The sequence below is a fragment of the Portunus trituberculatus genome, chromosome 15 (genome assembly GCF_017591435.1).
Source record: "Portunus trituberculatus isolate SZX2019 chromosome 15, ASM1759143v1, whole genome shotgun sequence".
NCBI classification, from domain to species: Eukaryota; Metazoa; Arthropoda; class Malacostraca; order Decapoda; family Portunidae; genus Portunus; species Portunus trituberculatus.
In genome coordinates this window covers 3328629-3341128 of record NC_059269.1, presented here as the reverse complement: position 1 = coordinate 3341128, position 12500 = coordinate 3328629, and the positions used below count along the sequence as shown (strand labels likewise).

The window sequence follows — 12500 nt, the reverse complement described above, 5'->3', positions numbered from 1 at the left end:
GGGAAGGTAACACTGTAAATAGAGCGTGTCATGAGAGCCGGAGTGACTGTGTGGCCCAGGGCGTCGTCATGCTGCAGGTGACATCGCAATCTGTCAAGCCATGTCACTCCACTTTAGTGCCAACCAGGTAAGCCGTGGTAGGGATAAAGATTGATGTTTTCTATCATATCTTATCTTTCCGCTTTGACAGCATTTTACTGTTTATTGCACACACACACACACACACACACACACACACACACACACACACACACACACACACACACACACACACACACACACACACACACACACACAGTAGTAGTAGTAGTAATAGGTTTATTGACAAAAATGCAGTACAACCAAAACTTGTATCAAAAAAAAAAAAAAAAAAAAAACATAGGTAAGCTTTATTTTTTTTTGTCCAGCATGCAAGCCATGACAATTTAGTTAGCAGTAAAGGGCAAACATTGTTATTTCAACTGTTGAAAACTGACCGTTTTCAAGAATAACTACAAGCATTATATCCCCAAAAAACCAACAAAACAATTAATTTCCATTATGAGACTGATCCATACACGTATCCATCATAAATAACTCATAGTGATCTAACTTCAACATACATATTAGTAAGAAAATATATAAAGAACTAATATACACAAAAAAATTCTGTTTCAACCCCCTCAGTAAAGACAAATTACATCATGTATATAGTCACATAGATCTTTAAGATGATTGGTTTCAAATAGTTCTGTTAAATTGGTGAATGTCAACATGGGAAACCTGTCACGACACCTTGCTGATAATGCACATTCCAATAGTACGTGTTGTTCTGTCTGCACGTGTACACCATCACATTGGCACACACGTTGTTCACGAGGTGTGCGACTCCACCTTCCAACTTCTACCCGAAGGCTGTGTGACATTAAGCGTAGTCTGGTAAAAGCTTCACGTTTATAGTCTTCTATGAAGCATTTTGTGGTGTACACTGGATGCACTGTCATGTTAGGGTTCATCTCTGTCAGGTACGTTCTAAGTTTTGTAGCACCTGCCGCCTTTTCTCGCACATAGTCTCTTACTTTTTCTATATTATTTTCAATTCTGTTCCATAGACTTGATCTTTCCAAATCTCTATAATATGGTGTGTTAGCCTCCTCGCAAATCCTGTATACAACCTGATATGGCATTTCCTGATCCTGGTTTCTTATTTGTGTCTGAATGAAACTATGTTTTCTCTTCACTATCAGGTCTTGTAGTGGTGAAATACCAGCCTCTATCATACAGAGATTCACACTTGTGTTTTTCCGTACACCGAGTAAGCACTTCACTAATTTATTGTATTGTTTTTCTATCACTTTTATTTTACCTGTGAACCAAGATTCGGAGCTGTATAATAAAGCACTCGTCACCGCTGCGTCAAACACTGCTTTCTTATAAATGAAAGGCATACGTGTATTGCTAGCACAGAATATGGAAAATTTGTTGACTATTGCTTCACTTGATCTTTCATGAAGCGCCATAACGGTGTCCATAGTAGCCGAGTCAGTAAACCATGCCCCCAGGTACAGGTACTCAGGGGCATACGCCACGCTCACTCCATCGCACACTATACACTCTTTATCATCTTCCTGGCCGTTAATCCCAAAGAACTTTGTTTTCTTTTCATTAATAATCATCCCACTCTCTACAAAACTACAGTACAACACCTAGCTTTCTTATACACATTTCTCTACTTGTTGACAATATCACTGCATCATCCATAAGTAACAATGCGTGCAAACTGCCTAGAAAGCCATCAGTAACTACAGATATTTTCAACATTCTTATCATATTATCAATATATAGAATGAACAGCAGACAGCTAGACGGGGCCCCCTGGCGAACTCCTATAGATGCGTTTATAACAGAGGATTTCACTATGTGTTTTGTACAAGCAAGTACATTGCCTTAATGGCCTGTAACATTACTCTGCCACATCCTAAGTCCTTTAACCGTTTTATAAGCTTCGCTCGGGGAACCCTGTCATATGCTTTACTAAAATCTATGAATAAAACATACAACTTTTTCTTCTTAAACTTGGCATAATCACACAACATCCTAAGCGATATAATTTGCTCTATGCATCCTCTTTCTTTCTGCCCACCAGCTTGGCATTTATCAATATTAACCCACAGTTTTAAGCGATTTAGAATCATTGTGTCATAGATTTTGGCAAGGGTGTCCATTATGCTGATTCCCCCCCCCCCCCCACACACAGAATGAAACCAAGCTACATCACCTACCAGCTTGCTAGGGAAAAAAAAAATCATCGCTCATGTCACAGAAATATTCTCCAAGTTGCGCCTCCGCCAAACAATATTACTCCAACGACAGTAGAAGTCATAAAGTGTAACTTGTATTAGGTTAAATATTTCATTAGTATTAGTACAATTTAACCCTTCTGCATAGTGTACTTTGTTGTCTGCAAAGTTGTGTTGGGTTGATCGATAGAGAAATTGAGTTTTGAGGCACTGAAGAATATTAAGTTTATTTTACTCCAATGAGAAATTTTTGAGAGATCCAAAGTCAGGTGTTCTGTGGCTTCCCTGTTTACTTTACGAAAGGTTGACCACTATAAAAGACATGGAAAAATGCTAGACCCTCATACCGGAAACATTATAACTCCTACGAGGTCACGTAACTCACACAGCTGATCTCGTAACTTGTACTGGAAATACACTCTTATTATATCCTAAACATTCTTCGAAATTTGCCGGGAGCGCCTGCATGGTGCTTGTATTATCAGCGTTGGAGAAGATAAGATAGGAATTTTGGTTTAGAAGATCATTGATGAATAATAGGAAGAGAGTAGGTGATCGACAGGATTGTGAGAAACACCACTGTTAATAGATTTAGGAAAAGAGCAGGAACCATTTACCACAGCAGCAATAGAATGGTCAGAAAGGAATCTTGAAGTGGTTACAAAGAAAATTATAGAAGCCATAGGAGAAGAGTATATAAGTCAAAGCTTTGTGATAGATTCCATCAAAAGCTTTCTATGTGTCTAAACCATCAGCAAAAGTTCCACCAAAATCTCTAAAAGTGGATGACCAAGACTCAGTAAAGAAAGCTATATCACCACAACGGAGCTCATATTAGTTTTCAGCTAGAAGGTTGTAAAAAAATAAATGTTTAAGAATATCCCTAATGAGGATAAATTTAAAAATTTTAGATATGCGTTAGACTAAAAACAATGGGAAGGTAGACTGAGAGACTAGAACGGTCACCTTCTAGGAACAGGCTGAGTATACAAGCAATCTTCCGGCAAGAAAGAAAGGTAAGATACTGATAGACATAGTTAAAAGAGTCCGATTAGGCAAGGTGAAAGCATATAAGCACAGTTTGGAAAACAATATGATTCCAGCTCGTCCATAAACCTTTTGAGGATTTTCGGTCAGCGAGGCCATGGAAACATCACTGCGAAGAATCTTAATGGGCAGCATGAAGTAGTCAGAGGATGGATTAAAGGGAAGAACAAGAAATTTTCGCTAAGGTTTAAGCGAAGAGTTGAACATTAGAAATAGAAAAAAAATGGTAGCAGTAATATCAGATTGAAATACAGGAGAGAAAGATAAATGATCAAAATTGTTGAAGATGTTTTAGGTAGGAGGTAGAAGTCAAGACGGGTGTTAGCTCTTTAATGAGTTTGACGTTGTCTATTAATGAAGTTTTAGCTAGTCGGAGAAGACTTGGGATGATTCTGAGTATTATTAGAGGTATTATTCTGACTTTCCAAGGAATGACTACTGCTTCATGTCAGGGACCTATCTATGTTTATTGAACATAAAGACATTAATTCTTCAGTTTTCTTTCCCTCTAAACTTTTCAAATTTTAATTTAACTCAGGCTACTCTCGTACTAAGTATGATAGAGAGGCAGTTCAACAACAGTATCTGAGTCTTCCATTTCCTGAAATGCACTTTACATTCTGCTCAGAACTTCTTCAACTACCCAAAAACTTCTTTATCAATAGAAAATGTCAAAATATTTGTAGATCTAACTCCTATCGTGATTTCTGGTACCTTGCCAAAACTATCCCTTCATCTTTTCTTCCTTTATTTTAATCTCTTTATGACTAAATTCTTCACTCAAATTTTTGCCCATAGTTTAATTCTTGATAATTCAGGAGTTCCTCCCTCTCTATTCTCCACTCTCCATCTGTTCCATGCCTTCTATCAAGATTCTACCGAATGATGTTTTCCATGCCATCTCTGGCCTTAACCATTCAAGGACATAAGGATCTGATGAGATCCTTCTTGTTGATCTTTGTAATTGTGCCTCTGAGCTCCCACACTGACTGGTCAAACTTTTCCAACTATGTCAACATCTATCTTTCCTTCCTGCTAAATTTTTTCTAATATATTTGGTCTTTTTTCTTAATGGGTGGCAGTTTTGATTCCTTAAGATACCGTCCTATTGCTTTAATTTCCTACCCTACAAAAGTTTTTACTATATTTCCAGTAGAAAGATTCTTAAATGCGTATCAGTAATTTCCCAATCCTATCTGATCGCCAGTATTGGTTCCATTATGACAGCTCTGTTAGTGAACTGTCCTTCTTCACCAAATCTTTGTCTGTACGGATTTCTGTGAAACTCTCGCTGTAGCCCTAGACTTATCAAGAGAAACTGGAAAAGTCTGGTAGTATTAAGCTCTAATTTACAAACTGTCCCCATCTGGTTTCCGTCTTTCTCTCTCTTTTATTGTTGTAGTAGACCGTCACTGTTCTAAGTCTATTAGCTGTGGTTTTTCCAGTTATCAATCCTGTCACTCACTCTATTATTCATCAATGATGATTTAAACCCAGGGTTCTCAACCTTTTTCTCGTTAAGAGCCCTCCGAGTTATGAGACCATCTACCCGAACCCTCAGTAATCTGACATCGAACAAAATGTTAATCTAGTGACTGACACTACCTCGATATGTAATGGCATACTGCAAAGGATATTATTAGATCACCCATCAAAGTACCCTTAGAAATCTTCTCTGGGGGTTCGTAAACCCAAGGTTGAGAACTCCTGATCTAAACCAAACTCCATGTCCTATCCACTCTTACGCTAATGATACTACTCTACACTTTTCCCGGTCTTTTCATAATTTCTATTCCTTCAGGAATGAAATATTTCATTCAAGGAAGTCATAGAACGTCTAACCCCTTTGTAATTTTTATTGAAACACAACAAACTTAGTGTTTTTATACAATGTCTCAAAAATTCCATTTTTCCACTATCAACATGAGATAACCTTTCAAATTAGCTATCCCTTATTCTTTAATGACACTCTCAACTGCCATCATCTACATTAAATTCATTCTCCTGGTTTACTCACTTGGTGGAACTCCCGAACTAAGGCAGGGGAAGCCACATTCCGCTGTTTTGCTAGTTTCAAGTGAAATATAGTAAATAACCAAAGGAAATGATACTTTGATTCTTGACTAGAACGTGCAATTTGCGGGGCAAAATCAATATAAGCTACGAAAAATGAGACTGAGTTGAACTACAACTTGCCGACAAATTAACAGAACTAGATAAAAATCGTCACCAAGGTAATCGCAAAGAGATACTTTAAATGTGGAAATATTCTGTGCTGAAACAACACTACGAGGTATCAATACCTCGCATGCTAAAGAACCTTCTTCTAATGTCTAACTAGGAATAAACACAGAAAGTTTTGCATAAATGTTCTGGTGTATAGGTGATAGTTTGGCAGTAGAATAAGTCTTCAAATTTTTATTGCAGCGATGCCACGGAGAATATGCCAATATTTTATAATGTTATGGTGAAATAACCGACCTTGCATGAAGTATAAATTTAGAGTTTTAAGCCGTTTTTTATATGATACATTCCGCTGATAATTTTCGTCCACTTTCTCTGTATTCCTTCCAAACGTTTCAAATCACCATAGTAGCCTGTATTCTATAGTGATGAAGAATACTCCAGTACTTGTAGTATGCAAGTGGTAAAGAGAAGTAAGTAACATAAGCGAGGCATCTCGATTAGCTGTAGATTTCAAGATATTCTCAGTCACACCGCTAGCTTAATATGTACGCTATGTTACCTATATGTTGGTGAAACTTCAAAGATACATCCACTTTGATGCTAAGTCCTTAGCGGACTCTTTGGTTGGAAATGTTGTGCCATCAAGATGAGATAACAATGATGGCTCAATCCACAGATCTCCTTTGCAATCTTAACAATACGTACACACTTTGAGGAGTTAATTTTGAGTGACCAGGAAGTAGCTACTTAATGTAAAATGTTGTTGTCTTGTTGACAAGAAGCTATTTCTTTCATAGGATGCAGTAATACTAATATATAGCTTAAGATCATTAGCAAATATTTTAACTGAAGAGGTGACCTTGTCATTTAGTTAACTGACATACAAAAGAAAAAAAAAAAAAATAGCCTCAAGAGGGAACCCTGAGGAACTCCACACAACATCTCTCCTGGTTGACTGTGTTGATTGTTGATCACTACTTTCATATTTCTATTCTGTCAAGAATTCCCTTTAAACAAGAAATTTCACATCTCATTTTTCGCTCAAGCAGCTTCTATAAAGTTAAGCGTTCTGAGTTGCTCTGCCAGTTTTTCTTTCTCCCAGCTGCCAGCTTTGTACAGGGACGTTATTCATCCATGTATAGGGGAACTTTTCACACATATGGAGATTTTCTCTCATACTGTTTCTTTGAACAGAGTGGAATTAAAAAAAATTTCTTCTCAATTCTTTTATTCTTAAGGACTGTCCTCAGTCACAGTTCGTCGCAAGATTGCACCTCTCTCTGTCTTCTACAGCTGTACTACTTTCATCCTAATTGCCCTTGCTATCTTGGTGCGGCCTCTCTATACAAGGATATTTCTTTCTTTCATTTCCTTTATTGTCCACCTCCCTGATGTATGAGTCAATGAGTACTCCTAATTACTGCTTTTACTGGTTAGCTCTAAAAGTATCTACCTGTTTCAGTATTTCTTCATAGCTATGATTAAAACCCTTTGAAGAAGGAGCCTTCAAGATATTTCTTGTAATTTGTATATTCTTTTGGATCATCCTCTTTTGGGACTGGATCTTTAGTGGTCCTTTCCTTAACCTGTTGTTGTTGTTGTTGTTGTTGTTGTTGTCCTTGGCCAGCACCCCTTGGTTGATAAGTGTAACTGGTGTGCTTTTTAATTTTTTTTGGGGGGAAATAAGAAAGTAATTGATAAATAAGAGTAAATTCAGCGAAAACATCCCGATCCGGCCACTTGTCAGTATCATGACACGGTGCGGATCCCGCTTGTCAGCTCCACCACGCGATGTCACCATTGCACGCCATTTACACACACACATACACATACTTACATATACATATATATATATATATATATATATATATATATATATATATATATATATATATATATATATATATATATATATATATATATATATATATATATATATATACACACACACACACACACACACACACACACACACACACACTCATTGTAGAATGCTATACCGTCTGTCTTTTCTTAAATATACAATGAACAGTTTATAAGATACAACTCATGAAAACTCAGATTTTTTTTTTATTATAAATAAACCATTTGTAAATTATTTCCTATATAAAAGAGATTTCCCTTTTCGTCTCAGATACTTGAATCATCATCTTAAGAAAGTCTGTCACCAGGTTTGTCTCTCAAACTTCTTCCTTCGCTGACAAATTCAGTGCACATTAGGGAAACTTGGTACCACGCGTCAAAGGTGAAGCTGCGTGGTGAAGCGAAAGTGCACAATTCTACCTACTGTATTTTATCCAGAAAAATTCTGAAAATGTACTACAACGTCGGTATTTCTAGTTGGCCTACATTCCTATGAAGACAACATTCATCACGGTGTGCACTGGGAAACAGGGGCTCTCAAAGTAAGGCCTATGGCACCGTGAAGGACGATTTTTTTTTAGATATAAAGGGAACCATAAGTTGTGGCAATGTACAAGTCATTGCACATTAATCTGGATACGATACATTATGTATTATGCATACTTAAAGTATAAAAGAATAACACCAATGTTCGTTGTATTTATAGATATTTGTTTTAGTGCTTCCTGACAATCATGCTGAAGCATAGTACATGAAAAAGAGATAACTGATGTCCATAGGAAGTATGGAAACCATTGCTGTAAAGTGCAAAGAAAAAGAAAACAAGAAGTATTTTACTAACTGTTTGTTTCTTCCATTACTTAGGTGAAGTGAAAACCGTGTCACTTATCACGATACTCTTTCCTTACTAAGACGAGTGTGTGCCAGCCGATGGACAACTTTTGACTGCATGCAGCGGTTCAATGAAAGGAAACTATCTGGAGCACAATATAACGAAAAACAAAGTGAAGTAGCAGCTGTAGCAGCAGCCTGCATGCACAAGAGCGTGGCGAGGCAGCAAGGTGTAGCCCTCTCCTCTTTACTTTGGAGAGTCTACGTCAGAGAATGACCCGACATTCAAGGCTATAATACCATGTTTACCCAGACATAAAAAAAATACACGCATGATAAATTTTAACACGAGAAACTTATGTTGCCTAAACTAAACAGTAGGCAAACATTACCCAACTTCCCCCAAATCCCCAGAACACACATGGTATGCGTCACTGCTAATCGCTGAGGAACAGTACATCTGCATCTCATTAATCTGGGTAATCTCTCTATTGGCCAGAACCTGTTTCCCGGGCGGCGAAATATTGATTTCCGCAGCAGCGGTCCTCGCCCTCAGCGCCGCGGTGGCCACGCGCTTAACCACACAGCCATAGGGGCTGAGGTGACAGGGGTGCAGCCATGGGTAGAAGTAGGAGATAGAGGCGGAGAAGAAAAATGTGATGATGAAAGGAGGAGGGGAAAGTTGAGGGAACGCGAATAGGGAATCTACGAGACTACAAGAAGGAAATTCAAGTCAAATCATGGTTTGTTCCAACTGATTTATTACCAGCCGCTGCTCCCTGTAGGCTGCCTGTCTCCCTTGTCATCACAGAGGCCGGAACCTGTGATTTTATTGACTGTTTTTTCTTGACCTCAGATATAATACAACAAGCTAGATTTTATCTAAAATCTTCATAGATCATGACTTTAAGCAAAATATCACCGCACATTTCCACTGCATCACTGAGAATTACTTGTATTCGTTGGATATGAACCACTTCAATGTGCATATCACGTGCATGAAGTCAACTACGGGGTGACGAAGATGATTGAATATGAACAAAACAGACTCAGCAATGATCTTTGCACAGAGACCATACCCGCATATAGGTGATTTCATTCCTGAACTGATGAATACAAGCCACATAATGATAATCGGGGTTCAACATGTACTACCCTGACAAACCCCTCCTTAGCCCAGCTAAAGCACCGTGTCTAGAAGAAAAACCTAGCTCCTGTCTCGGTGAAAATTGTAGGTCGCGTTCGTTAGATAACGGGAGCTAGCGATGGACACGTTCATCTTACTGGCATCCAACTTGGAGGATGAGCAATAGATAGATAGATAGATAGATAGGTAGGAGAGAGAGAGAGAGAGAGAGAGAGAGAGAGAGAGAGAGAGAGAGAGAGAGAGAGAGAGAGAGAGAGAGAGTGGGTGTGAGTGTGTTTATTTATTATTATTCACGGTTGCCTGCTGGTCACCCAGCCAGTCTTCCCTATTACGGAGCGAGCTCAGGGTAGGACTGAGGCCACACCACACTCCACACACCGGGAAAGCGAGGCCACATCCCTTCGAGTTACAACCCGTACCTACTTGCTGCTAGGTGAACATTTCCCTCACCGCGCCCGGAACTCGAACTTTCTCGGTTTTGAGCCGAGTGTGCTAACCACTACACTACTCGGTGTGTGTATGTGTGTGTATCAGGGTGCTTGCACCAAACTAATCGTCAATTAAAGAAAAAAATACCTTGACGCTAAGCGAGAACTATTTCAGCCCAGTCTGTTATACGTAAACGCCACTCTCGTCACCGCTGTCGCTGCAAGGCCTCCTCCCTTTCTTGTGTACACAAACACACGCCCTTTCGTGACAGCAGCACGCTCACTCTGCTTCCCTCCTTCCCTTTCCTTACCTACTCATATGAAGCAGATCCAAGAGGGCATGAATACATTACACTTGGCAAAGGAAGCCACGGACAACACGACACACCAGCACAGGATGTCCCACGAAAATCCGAAGAACCTGAACCACATATGTTGAATGAATGATAAATACTACTCAGTTATTCTGTGTGATATGATAATCAACACATTTTCTCAAATTTAGGCTTTACACACACACACACACACACACACACACACACACACACACACACACACACACACACACACACACACCGGTAGGCATATTATCTAATGAGTCAGTACAGCTCAGTAAATAATCTTAATATTTTTTCAGACAACATGAAAAAAAAGTAAAAGGAGCAGATCAATTCTGTAAGGAGGCACTAAACGAGCGTGTGAATCCTTCCAACTAAGTCTCTCCAACAAATAGCCTTACGGGCATGGTGAACACGCGAAGCGATAGTCCAGTGGTTCAGTTCAAGCAGCATAAAGTCAGCCTTAAAAATAACCATTACAAGTTATTTTCTTTTAGTATTCGGTCCAAATGCACAACTTATATCACAAAGGCAACTCTTATGTATCTCGCGACTGTTATAAAGAAACGTACAAAGCTTTCTCAGATATCTTGTCAAAAGTAATATACAAAATCTCAAGAGTGAAGTCTTATTGTAGTGCTATAGCTGTGGCGAACTGTATCTTTCACACGAGTATATGTATTTTTGTATTAATGGACGAAGTTGCTAACCTTTTTAATAAGCTGTATATATTAACATGCTTCTCTCTCTCTCTTTCTCTCTCTCTCTCTCTCTCTCTCTCTCTCTCTCTCTCTCTCTCTCTCTCTCTCTCTCAATAATATTGCATTCACACTTGACACAGTTGGGCGGCATGCCACAGGAATCACAGCGGAGTCATCACTATTCCACCAAACAACTGTGCTGTGAAAAACTGCTGTTCAGTGGCTCTTTATTCCGTGCACAGAGACATGCGACTGCATACCACGAAGCACACTAGTACAGCTGAATTGATACCACCGGCAAAATCATTATGAGTTTAGCAGATAGGATAGTCTGAGAGTGACAACAAGGAAAAGGAAATCTTGAGGAGTTGTGGTGTTGTTGTTGTGAAGATTCGCCAATCCCAAGGATTGGCATGGGCCTTTACTGCCTTGGTGGCGGCCCATAAGTGTTTGCTTTCATTCTGCGTTTATAATAGGTGTCCATCGTTGCTCTGTTGCCCGTGAGAGTCTTGAGGAGTTGTGGTGTGGCATTTGGTCAGTAGCGTCTTGATTGATTATTTGATTAACTCAGTCATTTACTTGTGAAACAGAATATGAAGGTAAAGAGAATCACTTTACCTAGCAGAATATGATGCGGCTAGCAAATCACGCGGTGATGAGCGGCAAAATCTTGTTACTTTGGAGAGTCAAAAGGGAACGCTGAAAAGCATGTAGTCTTGTGCGGGAAGCGTGTGTGTGTGTGTGTGTGTGTGTGTGTGTGTGTGTGTGTGTGTGCGCGCGCAAACACACACACACACACACACACACACACACACATATATATATATATATATATATATATATATATATATATATATATATATATATATATATATATATATATATATATATATATATATATATATATATACACACACACACACACACACACACACACACACACACACACACACACACACACACACACTCATTATTATTATTGTTAATATTATTATCAATATTATCATCATTAATATTACTCTTATTATAATAGTAATCATTAATACTAATATCATAATTACTATCATTATTATTGGTAATATCATTAATGTTATTATCTATTGAATATGACTCATCCACTGTTGCTCAGATTTGAGAAAATCTACAAATGAAGCCATGCATCATTCAGAAGGAAATCTGCCAGGCGAAAAGGGCAATACTGCCATTCATACAATTCTTACATTTATTTAATTTTATTCTGTTATTCTTTTGCTGTCTCCCCTCACGTCCACGTCCGGACGGGGTCACACGCATCTGTCTAGACACAATGGGGCTCGGGCAGGCAAGGATGCGGCTCTGAGGGTTCTGACTTCCGGAAGTAGTGTGGCACTGAATGGCACTTCCAGACACTGACACTCGGAGCGCCATTTCAAGGTTTGCATTGAAGACGTCAACACCATCGAGGCAAGACTCTTCCACTGACATAATAGTTATTTCTATAAACTACTGTCACGCTTTTACTGGAGAATCTATTCATCTGGAGAGCAAGCCAGGACTCCAGTAGCAAATTTCCAACATCCCTCAAATTACGAGTATCCCTAAGCCTGATGACTTGTACGAAAATGGATAAATTTTGAATTGCTAAAGGATGGTTGAACAAAAGGTTACCTCCCCGTTAGTCAAAATGTTATGTGCTTCTT

General features: G+C 38.8%; 1 protein-coding gene across 1 annotated transcript in view; it reads left to right on the top strand.

The window, feature by feature from the left end:
• LOC123504302 (proteoglycan 4-like) overlaps nucleotides 1-12500 on the top strand; it is a 45043-nt gene that overhangs the window by 22209 nt on the left and 10334 nt on the right. Inside the window, exon 2 of the mRNA XM_045254721.1 lies at nucleotides 1-127. This exon is cut by the window's left edge and continues 165 nt beyond it. Coding sequence (XP_045110656.1) covers nucleotides 101-127 — 27 coding nt within the window. The 5' untranslated portion in view covers nucleotides 1-100. The remainder of the gene's footprint in view (nucleotides 128-12500) is intronic.